This window comes from Ochlerotatus camptorhynchus, unplaced genomic scaffold (genome assembly GCF_037179485.1).
Source record: "Ochlerotatus camptorhynchus isolate MF236.1 unplaced genomic scaffold, CSIRO-AGI_Acam_v1.1 ptg000123l, whole genome shotgun sequence".
Lineage (NCBI taxonomy): Eukaryota > Metazoa > Arthropoda > Insecta > Diptera > Culicidae > Ochlerotatus > Ochlerotatus camptorhynchus.
In genome coordinates, this window is record NW_027040613.1 from 301,370 (window position 1) to 320,000 (window position 18,631).

Below are 18,631 nucleotides of genomic sequence, written 5' to 3' on the forward strand. Positions count from 1 at the left end.
GAGAGCGTAAAATCGGATTGAGCAGTCCTCACAAGCTTAATCGCCAAACTACAGGAGTGCTTACAACAAAAAGACGTCTGTTGGAGACATGATGTCCTTTTCGAAGTCATCAGTTGGAGGAAAATAAATGTAAGGATCAAACTTAATGTTTTAATAAACCAATAACCAACTTTAACTTTATTCAGAAGCAGCAATTATTATAGAGCATTGAGGAGCAAACAAATGCAGAACGATCAACTTAACAACAACCTGTTGCACTGAGTATAGATTTAAGAATAGGTTTGATACTCACGATAGTTACTAAAAAGAACAATTTTATGTTGATTATAATAAAGTAAAAATTCAACAAATAAGTTAAATTTTATTAAAAAAAAATCCGGATGATATAATGCAATACCACTGCATTAAAACACATGAAACATACCACAAATTCACATAAATATTACTACAAAATCCAGTGACGATTACTAAACAATTCACGTAACTTTTAAGTGAAGCTAATTTGACGATCATCGGAACGTCCGATAAAATTTACGTGAAAATCACTTGATTTTCATATGAATCACTTGAAACAACATTTCATTCCCAAAACACGTAATATTCACCTGAAAAGTACGATGGAAAATATTTACGTACCTTTTCAGGTGAATATTACGTGAATTTTATTTGCAGTGTAGTGCTTTAGTGCTCTAAATTTGTCATCTACAATTAATCTGTTCGATTGGTTAGAGGACAACCGAGGAATAGCGATGGGAAAATTGTACCACCCCCCGTGCTATTCGGAGGATGTTATTCATTTTACATACTAGCGACTCGGTTTTACATAAACATATGTTTGCTACCTGTCAAGTGAGATGAACACATTTTTGTAGTGCTGCCAACGCTGAAAACATACCTGAAAAATATATAGCACAAACACAACTTACTACTTGTTTGGTTTTTTATGTCTCTAAATGAACATGTATAGGTTCGCAGGTTCGTCCACTTGTATGCGTGCAAGCTTAAAAATCTATACTAATACTTAGACATAAACAAAAGTCTGCAACTGTTTCCTGTGCGTCGGACTTATTTTGAATCGAAAGCGCATAACTGCTGGATTTGTTACATGGTAGAAGATTCAAATTATAATCCGTGACTGAGTTTGTGCAATCTGATGTACTTCTTCCAGCGTGGTAAGTATCCTATACATCTATTTCTAAACATCGTTATGCGGTGATAAAAATTATTTGAGGTCGCTGTATGTGACGCTTTAAATGTTTTCAACTAAATCAATAGTTTTTAAACTTCAACTTCACTGTAATTCAAAAGCACAATGGTTTGTTCTATCGGCAAAGCAACAAGAAAAAAATGTTCAAAAGAATATCAATATCGATCTTCACAACATTATACATCAAGGCAGTGGCTTTTGATTAAGCTGCGCTCTGGGGTAGAAAACGCTGAGACGATTTGTGCTGTGCATGATGCCACATTTTTGACAAACTACGAAAAAGGACAGAAAGCGTGCTGTAATCCTTTTGGTAACTAAGCATGTGTTATTTTTCTTTTCAATTTAATTAATTATTTATTTCTAAGGTATCCACATTAATAAGCGTCACAAAAAATTGTGGACTATTGATAATATTTATCACGATTCTTTCCACCATATTTCCCCAAACATTTTTGAAGGCCGCAAACTATGTGTGTCCTGCAAAATTGCTGTAAGAAAGGCATCTGGGCATAGCAGTGGTGGTCAGGACCAAGTGTTGTCCGAACATGGCTCGACTGCTACGCTGCCCTCTGAAACAAGTGTTGCAAATCTCGTAGATGATGCATCTTCAATGATAGAAGATGTAAATAAAACACTTCAAACATTAGGACAAAGCCCAACAACAAGATGGCAGCTATCTCGTTCGAGAACGTACAAAAATCGGAAATACAAAGATGCCGCAAAAAGTTTGCAAGAATCCTTCAACAGTTTGCCAGGCACCACATTGGAAGATGACGACGTCGATATCGAAATCGACAGCAAGGATTTTGAGGAAGCGGGAAGGGAGATGATTAATCAGTTAAAAGAGAAATTTTCTTCCACGACACTACTGAGTGGAAAAGTTCAAGTATTATCAGTACTTCCAAAATATTGGAGTATCCGACGAATTCAAAATGAATTTGGTTGCTCAAAACGGCTGGTTCAAGTTGTCAAAAAAACTGTTGCAGAAAAAGGCATACTGTGCACCGCAAACCCAAAACAAGGTAAACCACTGGCATCAGAGACAACTAAAGCAGTTGTTTCTTTCTACAATGAACAGGACATCAGCAAAGAATTGCCTGGGAAAAAGGATTTTAAAAGCGTGAAAGTAGGAAACACTAGAGAACATCGTCAGAAAAAGTTGATTCTGGGAAATTTAAAAGAAATTTATAAAACCTTCAAAGAAAGATTTCCACAATATAAAATTGGATTTTCTACTTTTGCGGAATTGCGACCACCAGAATGTGTACTGGCTGGTGCTCCAGGTTAGTATACTGGGTATATATATTTTATAACAGTATTTATTTTATTTCTCACTTCGTTTAGGAACACACACCGTGTGTGTTTGCATGATCCATCAGAATTTTAAGCTTCAATTCAATGGAGCAAGGCTTGAACAAGTATTTGTCGATGGGAACAAAATATTCGAAAACTACAGGGATTGCATAGACATGACCCTTTGTCCAACGCCAGGGGAAAAATGCTATCTGGGAACCTGTGAGAAGTTGTTGTCGTGTGATAGCGGCAATCAAGAAATGTGTGGTGATACACATAAGCTCAGGAATATACTTCTCTCATTTTTTGACTATGAGCACATTGACGAAGTTCAGTATAAGCAATGGACTCAGCTAGAGCGATGCAGTTTAGCTACCATAGTAAAAGACATAGATTGCTTTTGCGATCAATTTACAGCTGCTATTCCAGTTGTTAAGAAGCATGATTACATTGCCCGTAAACAAGCAGATTTCTTCAAAAATACACGGAACAACCTGCAAGTAGGTGAAGTTTTGGTTGTTGCTGATTTTGCAGAAAACTATGCTTTTCTATATCAAGACAGTGTTCAAAGTGTCCATTACAACAACAATCAGGCAACAGTTCATCCATTTGCATGTTATACCTCATCAGATCAAGGAATCGTACCGTTAAATTGCATCATAATCTCAGACCACTTAGATCACAACACTGCGTCAGTTCATACATTTCAAAGTAAGCTGGTTCATATGCTGAAGGCTCATGTTCCTAATCTAAGAAAAGTAATTTACTTTTCGGATGGTGCATCAAGTCAGTATAAAAATAGGTTCAATATGCTCAATGTTCTTTATCATAATGAAGACTTCGGTGTGCCAGCTGAGTGGCACTTTTTTGCCACCTCTCATGGCAAAGGGCCAAGCGATGGTCTAGGAGGGACATTAAAGAGACTGGCAACTAGAGCCAGCTTGCAAGGAGTTCAGATCCAAACAGCTAAAGAGTTGTTCGATTGGGCTACAAGAAGCTGTGGAATTCACGTCGAATATATTCCATCCACCGAGTGTGTCAAGCAACAAAAACGACTTCATAGTCGGTTCAATAAAGCAGTGAACATTCCAGGAATAAGAGGAATGCATTGTGCCATTCCTAGCTCGTCTCAAGCAATGGTTTTGAAAGAAATGTCATCTTCACCCGAAGGACGTTTGTTCCACCTGAGGACTGTAAAAGAACCTCTCCTGGTCAACAATCGCCGTAAGAGAAAACGTTATTAAAAACAAGGTTGGTAGAAACTTCTACATTTATGCATCGTACTTATGTTAACACCATTTTTATTTTTCAGGTTTCATATTTTATCCGGCTGAATAGACTTAGTGTAGCTTTCATCACTTGGTGCTTAAAAATTAATGTTTCATAACTTAAACAGTTAAGGTGTAAAATATAAAGTTAAATGATTTGTTCGGACTTTTTCTATACATTTTTATAATAAAAACATTTCTATTTTGTTCGTAAAATTGAAAAAAAAAACTGAGGGAGATTTTTTATGCAGCAGCTTCTAGAAACAAGTGAAATTTTATATGACATGGGAACGTATTTTTCACTTTTAGGATCACTATTAAATTATGAACAGAAGTAAATGAGCTAGTTATGATTTCATATAATACATCTTAGGCACCGTGCATTAACCATGTAACGCTGATTTTCAAACCCCCCCCCCCCTAGTAACAAATCGTAACGCTGACAGCTACCCCCTCTATTTATTACGTAGCGCTCTTCAAGATTAATATAGTAATAATAATATAGTTGATGTTTTTCAAAATATTATCAATTGATTCAAACACCCGATTCTTTTTTTACACGGTTACTTTTTTAAAAATCTATCTTTTTCGCGTGAGCTGAGAAATGTGTTGTTGGTATCATATTTTTCGGTATTTTTTCCAGATTTTTTTAAATTAATTGCATCTTATTTTGACTTCATACAAAAGCAAGGGAGCGATAATTTCCATTTCAAGATTATCTGACATTCTATAAATAAAAACAAAAGACGAGATAACTACCTTCAAATAACTGCTTTTCCAAAATTTAATAAGAGCAAATTAGTACGAAATAGTTAGTTAGAACGTTTTTATTTTGCTAGAAAGATTTAAAAGAAAAATAAATGTTTTGAGTTACGTATTCAAGGTGACCCTACAAGCGTTACGAAATTAATGGACGCTACCTTATGGGAATCCTGCCCAGAACATGTGTAAAATAACATAAAAATATTATTGTGCCATCGTCGGGAAGGAAATAAAAAAAAATAAAACTCTTTGATTTTCCTCCAAAAAAGCTCAAAACTACCTGTCATTCATCTGGTCATATCTCCAAAACTGATTGTCCAAATCATTTGCCCTTGGAAACACATCAAGTAGAAGAGTTTTCCAAAGTGTGGTGAAAATTTGAGCTCAAAATATTAAGAAATAAAAAATCCCGCCCATGGTGAAAATAGGCCATTTTTGGACAGTTTGGATACCTGCCGGTAATCAGCCTGTTTACTATAGGTACTATAACAAAAACAAAATGGGGATACACCTATAAAAATCTGCATTAAAAAACCTTCAAATTGGCGTTCTAAGATCACAAATAGCTTATTTGGTTGTGGAGTAATCTCTTCTGAAAGATGACATTTTCAAAAATCTCCAAAATCCAGGGTTGTAGCCTAGAAGGATCTAGGCACTTCAGAGCAAAATAAAAAAAGGCGTTTGTTCGGAATGCCAAAATAAGCGTTTTGGCCAAGTTTGGCTAAAATCGGTGACATCGACCACAACTTTTTAAAATTCTGTACCCACTTGAGCTGGAATGACCCATATACTTTTTCTTTACAATTTTCAATTATCTCTTATCATTCTGGTGATTCCATAAATTGATTTTCAAATAACAATACTTAATTTTATATCTACATACCCCGGGGTCATTATCATTTAGTCAATAATATCCATTCGATTTTTATTCTTATTATTTATTTATATTATTATTCAATTTAATCATCACCATATACATCATTCGTTCCGGGAACGTCTTCTCTTGCTAACGCACACTCTCACAAACATTCCATGTATCCCTCTTATACATTAGCTACAGTTTATCACTTCTTTTTTTTTCACTTCACTAATAGTTTTATTATTTGCTCGCAGTATTCTTTCCATTTTCATAGTCATCTCCTGGAGGAACATCCAAATTTTAATTGTTATTTTAATATGTGTGTCTCTCTATTCTTAATTATAATATAAATATTATGTACATAATAATCGATAAATAAATACTTATTTTGATTACAAGAATCTTTATCTGTACTGACGAGTTTGTTCCGCGTACTTGATGATTAATCATTGTATCGCTTTATACGATTGACGTGAATTTTTTCTAATTTCTTCCCATTCTGTATTACCACGGTTTGTTCACTAGGAATTTCCATTACTATGTATGGGCCACGCCACATACCCTGTAATTTCTGTCCTACCCCCATAGGGTTTGATTGCACTAAAACTAAATCTCCCCACATTGGTTGCCATTGATTTGAATTTTTGTCATATTGAACCTTCCGCTTTTCTTTTGATATTTTCAAGTTTTCTCTTGCGTTATAATGAATGTTGCTCAAAATACTCTTCATTTCACCAACGTAATCATGATAGTCCATTGTGGAATTACATTTTTTGTATATGGATGTAGGAATTTTCGCCTTTCGTCCATACAATAATTCAAATGGGGTGTAGTTTGTTGAAGAGTTAATTGTTGTATTGTATTCAATGTTGAAGTATGGTATGATTCCCTCCAACAAATTGTCTTAAATAGGTTTTTAACTCTCTGTTTGAACGTTCCACTAAATTCGCCTGTGGATGGTATGCACTTGTGTTGATTTTTTTTAATTTTCAAAATTTTACATATGTTTTTCATGAGGTTACTCATGAAGTTCGCACCTTGATCTGTCACTATTTCTTTTGGACACCCGAATTTACAGATCACATTTTCGACAAAAGTTCTTGCTACTGTTTGTGCTTCCTGATTTTCCATACATGCAACAATTAAATATCTGGTTAAGTCATCTTGAACGACTAATCCGTATTTATTACCCCATTCTGATTCGGGTAAAACAACGATATCCATAAATAATTTTTCAAACGGCTCTGTAGCTGTTGTAGTAATTTTCATTGGAATTTTGTTGGAGTTGCAAATTTTGTTTTTCTGACACGAATCGCATTCTTACATAATCTTCAATGTCTCGTCTCATATTTTTCCATGTAAAAAGAGATCCAACTCTCTTTCGCATACGTTTTGCTCCTACATGTCCACCTAGGGGTGCGTCATGAAATTCTCGTAAAATTGTTTCGATTTCTTCACCCTCTATTTGGATACGTTCAGAGTCTGCATTGTACAAAGAAATTTTCTTATCAAATTTCCATGATATGAATTGTATCATTTGTAATACTTCAAACTGTTTTATTTTGCGAAATGATAATATATGGACATGTTTTGCTTGCTTTAGATAGTTAGGACCTTCCATAAAGCTCCTATTGAGTTTCTTTAGGAAACTTTTACCATTGAGCAAAGAGTTATTTTTCCCCTCGATAATCAATCCTGCAATCTTTTCGTTTGGTATATTTATAATTCCATTTTTATCATAATCCTTCAATCCATGTGGTAGATTACACAGAGTTGAAATTTCCTTGTAGGCTGATCTACTATTTAATATAACTAATGTAGCATCTGCTGAGTCATTAGTTAATTTCCCTGAAATCAAAAGTTCATCTGTGTTTACTAATGATTGCTCTACGCTTGCTTTAAAATTATTGTATACATTGTGGTTATCATCTTTCTTTGTGGTGTTTTCATTGTCCCTTATATCCATGTTTACTAATTCATTAAAAACTGAGTCCCTTTGAGGTTGGTAAGTTCTCAAATTTTGGTCAGTGGAATCGCTTGATGGCTTGTTGTTTATTTTTGTTTGGGTTGTCTGCCTCTGCATTCTTTGCTGTTGTCGCGTAACGACTGCAACTACCTGCTCTTGTTCTACCGACGTATGTTGTTGATTCTTAATGTCTACGCTACCTTTTTTAACCTTATAACGTTGTAACCTTGATTGCCCCTGACAATAACTTGTTGGTTGAATCTGGTTGACGTTTTTGTTTTCCTTCATGCATGGTAGCCTTGACAAAAAGTCTGCTACAATGTTCTCTTTCCCTTGTTTGTAGCGTATATCACATTTAAGACCTTGCAGCTTAAGTCGCAGTCTTGTTAATGTGGGCGACGTTTCCTTTAACCGCCAAATTGAAATTAGAGGCCTGTGATCTGTGTAAACAATGAATTTTTGATCAAATATAAAATGTCTAAAATAGCGGCGCCGGTGGTGTAGTGGTAAGCGTGATTACCTCTCACCCCAGCAGGCCTGGGTTCAATCCCAGTCGGCGCCGCCGGGATGTTCTGAGGCATAACATCTCTGATCACGCCTTCCTTCGGAAGGGAAGTAAAGCCGTTGGTCCCCGGTTCATGAGTTGATGAGTCGATAGGTAGGGTCCAGGTGTAGGAGCTGCCTCCCTGGCGTCGGTAGCATTGGTGCTCAGCACGGAAAACAAGATCGACGGAAAACAAATCAAAGGAAAAAAAAAAAAAAAAAAAAAAAATGTCTAAAATAGTCAACCGCCCAAACGATCGCTAATAATTCTTTCTCGATTGTGTGGTATCTACTTTCTGCACCTATTAATGCCCTGCTCGCAAAGGCGATCGGTCTATCGACAGTTTTCTCATTAGATAACACCGCTCCTATCGCGTAATTGCTAGCATCTGTGGTGATGACAAATGTATCCTCATAATTAGGCCTTACTAACAAAGGTTCAGATATGAGGCATGTTTTAAGCATTTCGAAAGCTTCCTCATATTCACGTGTCCATACAAATTTAACATTCTTCTTCAATAAATCGTTCAAAGGTTTCCTGTACTTTGCAATGTTTGGAATGAATTTTCCATAAAAATTAATTGTACCTAAAAATGACCGAACATCTTTCACTGTAGATGGACTTTTCATCAATTGTATACTTTCCACATTTTCTTTGGTTGGTTTAATACCATATTGATTTATTATATGACCAAGATATTTGATTTCTGTTTTCAAAACTTTGCATTTTACAGGTTCCAATTTTAAATTATGTTCTTCCTGAAATGATGACATCATCCAGATAAACAACGGCTCGAACATCTCCGATTTCGTATAGTACCGTATTCATTAATTTTTGATAAGTTGATGGGCTATTCCTTAATACCATAGGCATTCTTGTAAATTCAAAGTGTAGAAGGCTGTTTTAGCGGCATCTTTTGGATCGATTGGGATTTGATAAAATCCTGATTTTAAATCCAATGTTGAAAAATATACACTATCTCCAAGATTATCCATGATTTCATTGATGAGTGGAATTGGATATACAAAAGGCTTAGTTATCAAATTTAAAGCCCTAAAGTCCACTACAATTCGATATTTCTTATTTCCAGCTGCATCCAAGTCCCTTTTTGGTATACACAAGACTGGTGCATTCCATGGGCTTTTACTTGGTCTGATGATACCTTGCCTATACATTTCTTCGATTTCTTCATTAATTTGCTTTTTTGTTGCTTCTGGGAATCTGTATTGCCGTTTGTTCGAGCGAGACAAGTAGAGAAATATCCATGCATGTGCATCCCTAGTAACGGAACATTTTCTCTCTACTTCTCTCACCGAGCCGAAGTGGCAGTATACTCACACTACCAGTGTCTGATCTCCCTCGATCACCGGTCAGCTGTGTAGTACATAGAGCAGTAGATTTTTAGAAGAAAATAAACCGTCGCGCTTTACACATCGTCGGAGCGTGTTTGATTATCCGCAATAAAGTTTTGATGTAGTGTTCGCGTTAGAAATAAAATGTTTTAGTTCTCGTTATGTTGTAACCGTGAATATTCTTTGTTGTGTCCGAAAAGTCGGTTTTACGCGCGAACACCGTTTATTAATGGGTACGTTCGTTGAAGTTTCTATTTCGTGCACTGCCGCATCTGTGTGGGTCAGTTTATCACCCTCAAGAAAAAACACATCACTAAAATTACTTAAAATTGATTCAATTGATTCTAAAGCGCTTCGTGATAAATGATCAAGTTCGATCTGTTCGAAGATTTTATTATATCGTTCGTGTCCATGAAGCATGTTAATATTTTTGTATTTGACAACATCGTAGTCTATGTCAGCATTTAAGTCCAACATTTCTCTGTCGTCATATTCACTCCTTCTTCATTATATTCTTCATGATAAAAATCATTTTCCAACGGGTCATCCATTTCCATTCCATTGAATGTATGGACTTGTGTGAAATCTTTACACTCGTCTTCCTTATAGTTTTTCTTGCAAGTGTCAAGCTCAAAAATAGCATATTCAAAATTTCTTCCAATTTGTGCTACATGTTTTTGAAGGAACTCTCCTCCGAGTATACATGGTACTAATAAATGTGTCATTAAATGAAATTTTGCTGGGAATACTATGTTTCCTATGATTAAACCTATATTAACTGATCCCATTGTTTTTGTATTTCCACCAATTCCTGCTATTGTTATAGTATCATTTGTATTTACTTGGTCTATTCTTAGCGATTTGACTGCTTCATATCTGGGCAGATTTACTGATGAACCTGTATCGAGTAAACATCTCAGCCTATATGCGGGGTAATTAGATGTAGTTATCTCGACAAAAAATAAGTTATCTCTAGAATAGATTTTTTTTAAGTGCTATTTTATTTGATATTATATTATAAAGGGTTGATTCGCTGTTATTATATTGCTTATTTTTATTTTGTTTCCCCATTATTGCGTGAAAATTAAATTCTATTTCATTACTATTTTTACTTGAAAGCTCCTTATTTCTCTCAATTATATTTTCGTCCGCTGTAATTCCTACCATGTCCTTTTTAAAAACGTATGGTTCAATTTCCACATATCGTTTAATGTCTTTCACACTACTTTCTCTATGTATATAATCAATATATTCTTTATTTATAGGATGAGATAAGCTTTTGAAGATTGCAAATCTGAAGCTCCCACCTATACTTTCGATATGATCTCTTGCGAATGCTGTGCCTATCGTGGCTGGTACAGCTAAATTATGAACTAAGTTAAATTTTATTGGTATGTTACTTCTACCTATTTTTAAATTGACCCAAATGTCTCCAAATGATTCTTCTTCTTCTCCGTCTATCTCTGTATATGCCACACTAAGTGGGTTTATCAGTTTTGCTCCCACTTTCAATGCTATACTTTTGTGCATAAAATTTTCGGTTTTACTTGTGTTAAAATAGTATCTGCAAAAGAACTCCGGGTTTTCTGCTGTTGACATATACGAGTAGAAATCCCCGTTATTTCCGCCGAACATTGGATATTTATGCTTTGTTGTAATGACTGGGTCAAATTTTATCCCAGCGTGAAAACATTGGGAATCTGTAACATGTGTCTTTCCAGGATTCCCGAATTTTAGTTTTTTATGTCTTGTGTTGAAATTATCTCTGATACTTAAATTCTCTCTGCGGTTTTCGTCATTGTATCTCTTGCTGTATTTACCTTGGTAATTTCTGTTGTAGTTTCCGTTATCATTCCTGTTGTAATTGTCTGACCTATTCGGTGAATTATTGTTATTCATATTTCTGCTAAAATTATTATTTTCTTGGTATTCGTAAATCGTGCCCCTGTAACCATTTTGATTTCCATTGAACGGCCTTTGATTAGACCTAACGAAATTATTCGGAAAATCTCTATGAGGTCTGAATTCTCTATCAAACGAATTGTTTTGTTGATGTTTTCGTTGATACCGGTTAAAATATTTGGGTTAATTAACATGATTATCCCAATTATTTCGGTTCCTTTGTGATTTTGATTTTTCAGCGATGTGAATACACTGAAGTCTTTTTTCGATATCCTCAATTTGTTTTTCGTAGATACTCTCTTCCTGTAAACATTTGACTAGTTCATTGAAGGTGTTATTTTTCTGTGATTTTGCCATATTTTTCAAGTTCGTATTTTTCAAACCTCCCAAAAAATGTATCCTCAAATTCCGTAGTGCATATGATTCTCTGCCTTTGGCATTGTTTTCTTCATATTCATCCACGTGTTCTTTTAATGTTAATGCCCTATCTTTGTAATCTTGAAAGGATTCGTTTGGTCCTTGCTCCAAAGTTTCGATTTTCTGAAAAATTTCTTCCAGTTTAACATATGTCCCAAATTCTCTTTCGAGATTAATTCTCACTTCGGGCCATGTTTCCGCATAAATGCGTTTGAAATACCCTGATGCCGGATTTTTCAATTTCATCAAAATTACCTGAATTAAAGGTTCATGCGATTCTTCTACTGACAATTTCTTAGCGAAGAAATCGCACTGGTATAAAAACGATCGTAATTCTGAGGCCGCGCCTCTGAACTCTGGAATGCATTGAATAGCTCTTTCAGTTGGGAACTCTGCCATTTTTTGTTTGTTTTTCGAAGCAAACGAGAAAAAATGCGACTGTTTCTCAGTCCCTTATTAAATTATCGATATTGCTATTATCTTGCCTTTTCGCGAATTTAATTGGATCAAAAACGCTTTCAGCGTAAATTCAAGACAATTTTTTTTTCATGTTTTGTGTTTTGTTAATCAAATTTGCCTGTTGGCCTTTTAAATTTGTTTAAGTTAATTTAACGTTCCCTTAAAGTGGTTGATTAAGCATTAAGCATCTTGCAATAAATGTTGCTTACAAAGATGAAATGTATACTACTTATAATATTGTACGCGTAAAATATTTATAATACGGTAATGTATCAGAACTTTACACAATTTTTTATTTTTTTTTTTTAAACTGTGTACTCACCCTATCAGGAGCAGGATCAGGGTTATTCCTTGTTGAGTCTGCGATGAAGTTCCCAGATGAAGTCCCCACATCTTTATAGTTGACCAGATGTGCACCAATGTGCTGTACTCTTTATTAATCACTAGTTCACTTTTTCCTTTTTTTGTAATTTAATCAAAGTCACTTTTTGGTTTTTTAACACTTACTGATTTTAGCCAGTCGAAATTTTGGCGTTCCAACACTTGAAAATAGCGGTTTAGTTTCCGCTGTCACCAGATGAAGTGCCCAACGTAGAGCAACAACTCGCGTGGTCTTTCTTTTTCCGTAAAATGAAAGACAGTGCAATTCCATTTCTACTGTATGGAAAAAGCTCTTTGATGAATCCAGTTATCCTGAGGTTGGAACTGTGCTCGCCCGCACCTAGCAAACCTCGGATAATAAACTCATCAGAACAACTGCCCCGATTCTTCATTATTCGAAACCTTTTATACATTAATTTGTTACTTAAACTCTACACAATAGTTTTTCTCCAGTATGTACATATAAAGCGAGACAGACAGTTTTTCTCTTGGAAAGTCGGTGTCTGTTTTTTTTTAACAAGAATTAATGCTCCTCGCGGTAGGAACGGCTATGTAGGATGCTTACTCACCAATGTTTACTTGGACCTTTCTCGAAGCACCTAGTTAAGCCAGCGCGCATCGCTGACGACGCGGTAGCAACTGTTTATAAACAACTGACCCTGGAAATGTGCAACATTGTCACTGCTGCTGTTAAGTTGTGTATTTTCTACTACCGTATGGGGGTCTATTACTGGTTAATTTCTTACTCAGATTGATATTGGAATTTGAGGCCTTTGCATACCCAACGGCCAGTTCACTTTTACCTACTTTTGACTAGTTTGTCTCCTTTTCTCCTTCTAATGTTGTCAAAAACTGAGGAGCAAAACCACCCAACAGGGGTAGTAAAGTGTGGGAACCCAACGTTGAGTATAATCATATTTACCTACTGTTGAGTACAACTAGCTTACTTTTGGATTGAAAGCTAGTGGAAAATTCCATACGAATTGCACACAAGTAAATGAAAATTACTTTGACCCGCTTTACCTACTTTTGGGTTCCTGCACTATAGTGCCGAGATGTGTGAAAAGAACTTATTTTTGGGACTTTTTTCTAACCGTGTATGGCAACATGTGAATAATGTCATGGTGGAGCTCCAACCGGTATTGTATTATCCTCGGATTAAGTCCTGATCAAAATGTCCGATTGTTTTGATATCAACTTCAGAGTTAATCAACACGCCTCTAAGCAAACATGTTGCAGATCATCCAAACAGGGACGGGATCAAAAGTTAATCTGAGGTGGTGCTTACCGTCATCAAAGTTTGTTTTCGTTCATCTATTCGTCTCGGTTCAATCTGACAAATCCATGTTTCAATCGACCACCGTGACGCTGCAATCGCAGTTCGAAATAATGTGTCAAACTGAATACATTTTTGAAATTTCAACCAAAAAACTATTATTTTCTATTTATTCTAGCGAGTTTCTGTGGAAGTCAAAACATGATCGGAGCAAAAAAGTAGTACTCGTAATAATGGTACATAATGCTGAATTTTATCGTGCTTTGTCTCGAAAATATCTTCCAAATAAACAAACATCATCCAAATCACCCGAATCGTCCACCGACTAAATCTATTGTCACTTAAAAATTAATTTCAGTCGGTGTATTAATCAGCAGATTAAATCGTTTTTCGTCTGGTGCTACACCGAGCAATCGGCCTATTTAATAGTTTTTCGTCGATTGATTTAGTCGGCCAACTTTGTCTGTTGTTTAATCGGCAGATGATTTCAAACCTTAACATGTTTTCAGTAATTTATAAGTCTTGAAGTAGCTTTTGACGTAGGACTACGTCTTTGATTTCTATATGGGGGTACACTCTGTGAAAACCGAAAATGGAACATGTAACAAATTAAGAAAGATTTTGAACGTTAATAACTCAGGTGCCCCTTTTCCAATTTCAATCATTTTATCACCAATCGATCAGAAATATGGCTACGCATCGATAACAATGATTCCAATGTTAATTTTCAACAAGAAACTATTGAAAAACTGGTAAATGTCCAGCGTTGTCCAACAGCGTCGAATTAACTAACAAATCCACCACTTACCTACATGCATATGCTGCTTCCCCAGCACAGTCGTCAGAGAGTAGTAAGTAGACGAAACAAGTCGAAGTGGCATTCGCCTCCGATCCTCGGGCGCGTGCGTATAGGGAGGATGGAATTGCGTAATATTTTGCACACTCATCGCTATACTCAGAACCACACGCTCCCAACGACCACACCACTGTGTGGTGATGTTCGATCGTCGAAATTAGTAGCAGCAGTAGTAGCAGTAGCAGTGCTTTCGACGTGTGGCGTTGAAAATTGTTCTCCAGTAACAACGAAAGGCTGCCTGCAAGCAGCGAGCTGCAGATCCCAGCAACCATCAAAAGAGGAAGAAGCTGCACTACTATGCTATGGATCGGAATCAGTAGCTCTTCGTGAGTCGCTGCGGGTCAGTCATCTATGCCAAGCGTGTCACCCTCGCTCCAAACGACATTCAGCTCGACAGCCTCATCCGTGTTGAACACCCAGCTCAGAATTACTCAACCATCACTACAAAACGGTCCCTTTCAGGGCCGCCAAAAATTTGTTAAAGAGTATTATTTGGACATTGGTCAAGGTCATCAGTTCCCGCAAGCAGCTAGCTATCAAAGCTCAACTATAGAAGGTGTGGAATTGTAGGCCTGAATATATTGGTTCAATTAGTTTTTCCTCGGCTTTCATTCCGCACGATTCGTTTCTTTCGTTTAATCAATCACCCTTGTAGTGACGTCGAAAAGATTGTTTCAATCGGCGCTTACATATGAAATTTAGTGTGGATTATAGAATTTTTTGTATGTTACCAAAATTTATGAATGGTTTGCCACTAAATGTTGCGATAATTTATTGATTATTGAATTATCACACTGTATACTATGAAAAAGCAGCCTGTTTGTGAGTTTTTGCCTGTTTTCAAGTAAGGAGTTATCATAAAAAACAAATCGCCAGCTTGTATTTCCCGGCGACTTTACAGATAAATAAAATCAAACAAAATCATCATGCAGAACTAACTAGGATTTGTTTTACTTCATATTTCACAAATTTGCTTTCGAGTGTTAAGACATCGTCTCCCGCAAAGTTTACATTTTTCCCTCTACCATCACATACATCAAGGCTAGATAGATCTCCACAGGATTTATAGAATCCACGCAATTTCAAAAAACCAAAATGCACAGCTCTACGAAAAGAGGTCAGGTTTCGACCAATTGCAGATAGATTTTAATTCTAAACAAACCAAACGATTGATAATTTATCTATCAATCTGCTAAAATGAACACTTAGTTAATTTTCAATAGGTCACTATTGAAAAATACCAAATGTCCAACTGTTGCAATGGTGATCAAAATTATCACCGAATGTCTGAAAACAGCGCATTCCCTAACACAGACTTAAAAATCGAATTCGATGCGGTCCCAATGAATGGTGCTCATTCAATCACCGTAAGTGGTGGTGTCCAGTCCAGCAGCAGCAGTAGAAGCAGCAGCAGCAGCAGGAGGAGTGCTTTCAAGAACAACAACAACGAAAGGCTGCCTGCAAGCAGCGAGCTGCAGAGCTCATAAGAGCAACCATAGAGAAGGAGGAAGAAGTCCCACCACTACTAGGCTAGGATCAGTAGCTCGTCGTACTCAGCTCAGCATTACTCAACCATCACTACAAAACGGTCCTTTTCAGGACCAACATACATTTGTTAAGAGTATTATTTGGACATTTGTCAAGGTCATCAGTTCCCGCAAGCAGCTAGCTATCAAGGCTCAACCTGGTATCTATAGAAGGTGTGGAATTGTAGGCCCGAATGTATTGGTGAGATTAATCATCGTCCGACCATTTTCCAGAACACGCTGGTAGGAAGTGTTAAAAATCCATATAGAATTTGAGAGAAGTGGGAATAATTCGCTTTGGGTGTATATTCAGTCCACAGAAAGCCAATAAAATCAAATTTGTAAGAAAATTAGCTCTCACGAGTTCAATCCCTCGAAGTCCCTCCTTTTAACATATTCTGCACAAACGATACTTTCCACCCCGCCCCATTCATATAATTCGGAAGGAAATCCTGTGAGGGATGAATTGAATACACTTTAATACAAAAATGCACAAAACTTAAAAATTCATAAATAACAAAACAATTCAAAATACACCTTTTAAAGTCGGGTAGATGAATCGAAAATACTCAAGTTGATAGTCCCTTGGATTCTCTTAATCAACTTTCTCTTTGAAATAAATACTACACATTTGATACGCTTACAAATAAAAAACGGAAAGTTAAGTTAAGATAATTGATGATTGATCAATTAAAAGAACTAAATGTTCACATTTGCTCCGTCCACTAGAGGTCCTACGTCAAGCTGCCGTTCGTGTCCCTAGGCACAGACCCGTCTACTTTTTATTTAAGAACAATGCATTGCATGCTGACAAGAAATTTTCATGAAATTACATTGAAATTAAATAATTTTGCAAACAATCAATGCAATTTTCAAGGGCTGTCACAGACTTATCACCGTCGGTTAGTGCTTATTCCTGCCACCAGGCGCGCATGAGTTTAAGTTGGATTTCTCAATTTTGTCTGGTTGCACTTAGGTGTCAAGATGAGTACAAAAAACTTAATTTTGAGTTGTTTCGTCTTTCCGTGTACACTAAGTTCATTTGTGACGTCACGTTGCAGTCCCGCTTTACCAACACGGTAACCACACAATACCCAACACGCTATTTCAAAACTACCCAAATTTGGGTACAATTCACCCAGATCGGTCAAAACTGAACCTACCCAAAAATGGGTAAACTATGTTGGGAGTGACAAGTCGACAAATGGTGAACATCGACTTCATGTTCATTTCTCAACTTGTCACTCCATTTTTGGGTAGGTTCAGTGACGTGGTGAGAACAAGGTCCAGAAAAACAAAAAGTATATAGTTCGGTATTCGGTTTTTTAACAATAATATTCAACAGTATATTTATTTAATTTAACGAATTTGATGATCATGTAGATATTGCGCCAAAACATCTCGCACATGGATTGCATTTCTAGATGCATTATTGCCACGCTGGATGCAGTCGGCATTAATCCCTCCAAGAGGATCAGCTTGCGAACGCCACTCACCAGGAGCTATGATTTCCCCATTCTGATCAACATGATCAACAAAAAACGGCGATGCATATTGCTGTCCCTCGTATCTTTTAATGAAATTATGGAGCACAACGGTGGATTTAACAATGTTTTCTGCTGCTTTGGGATGTAGATGCAATGGCGCTAATAAAATCCTCCAGCGAGCGACCAGAATTCCGAATGCGTTCTCAATTGTCCTGCGTGCTCTTGAGAGCCTGAAGTTGAAATTTTCTTTTAACGGTTCCAGGTTCCTGCCAGGGTATGGGCGCATCAAATTTGCCTTCAATGGGAACGCAGCATCACCCACAATAAAGTAAGGGATAACTTCTCCATTGGGCAATGCATCCGGTTGAGGCAGTCCCAAACCTCCATGCAGTAGTCGGAAACCAAACGCGCTGTTGGCAAATACGCTTCCGTCAGCGTTACCACCATATGCTTCTAAATCAACGGCTATAAAATTATAGTTGGCGTCACACATGGCCATAAGCACCACCGAATATTGCTTTTTATAGTTGTAGTACAGAGAACCAGAATTCGGCGGACACGTTATCGTAACGTGCTTGCCATCAACAGCGGCACAACAATGTGGAAAATTCCAGCGGTCCTCAAATTCGCTACTGTACTGTGCCCACTTTTGTTCTTCTACCTCAGACATATACTCCTCCTTCAGCTCATCCCAGAGTACGGCTGTCACCTCTTGAGTTATTTTCCGGACCGTAGTGACATGTAGAGTGTGTTAAGTAAACTCCTTCTAAAGCTAAATATCACCACGAGACCGATAGCGAACAAGTACCGTGAGGGAAAGTTGAAAAGCACTCTGAATAGAGAGTCAAAAAGTACGTGAAACTGCCTAGGACTCAAGCCCGTTGAACTCGATTATCCGAGCGGAGACATTCACCTGCGGTTCGGCCGGTTCCGGCCGGCTCGCCGTAGGACACTTGTCTCCCGCGTCACACGAGGACATTGCGATCCATTACGAAACAGCTTTGGCGTCCGCAAGGACGCAAGGTCACCCGACAGTTGCCCCCTGGTGCTGGTTGCTTGCCCCACAGTAGTGACGC

The 18,631-nt window shown here is 37.0% G+C and overlaps 1 protein-coding gene across 1 annotated transcript; it reads right to left on the reverse strand.

The window, feature by feature from the left end:
* Positions 1–17,427: 17,427 nt before the first annotated feature.
* Positions 17,428–18,225, reverse strand: LOC135699887 (uncharacterized). Its single transcript, XM_065220247.1, has one exon. The coding sequence runs from the start codon at positions 18,223–18,225 to the stop codon at positions 17,428–17,430; it is 798 nt and encodes a 265-aa protein (XP_065076319.1).
* Positions 18,226–18,631: the final 406 nt, after the last annotated feature.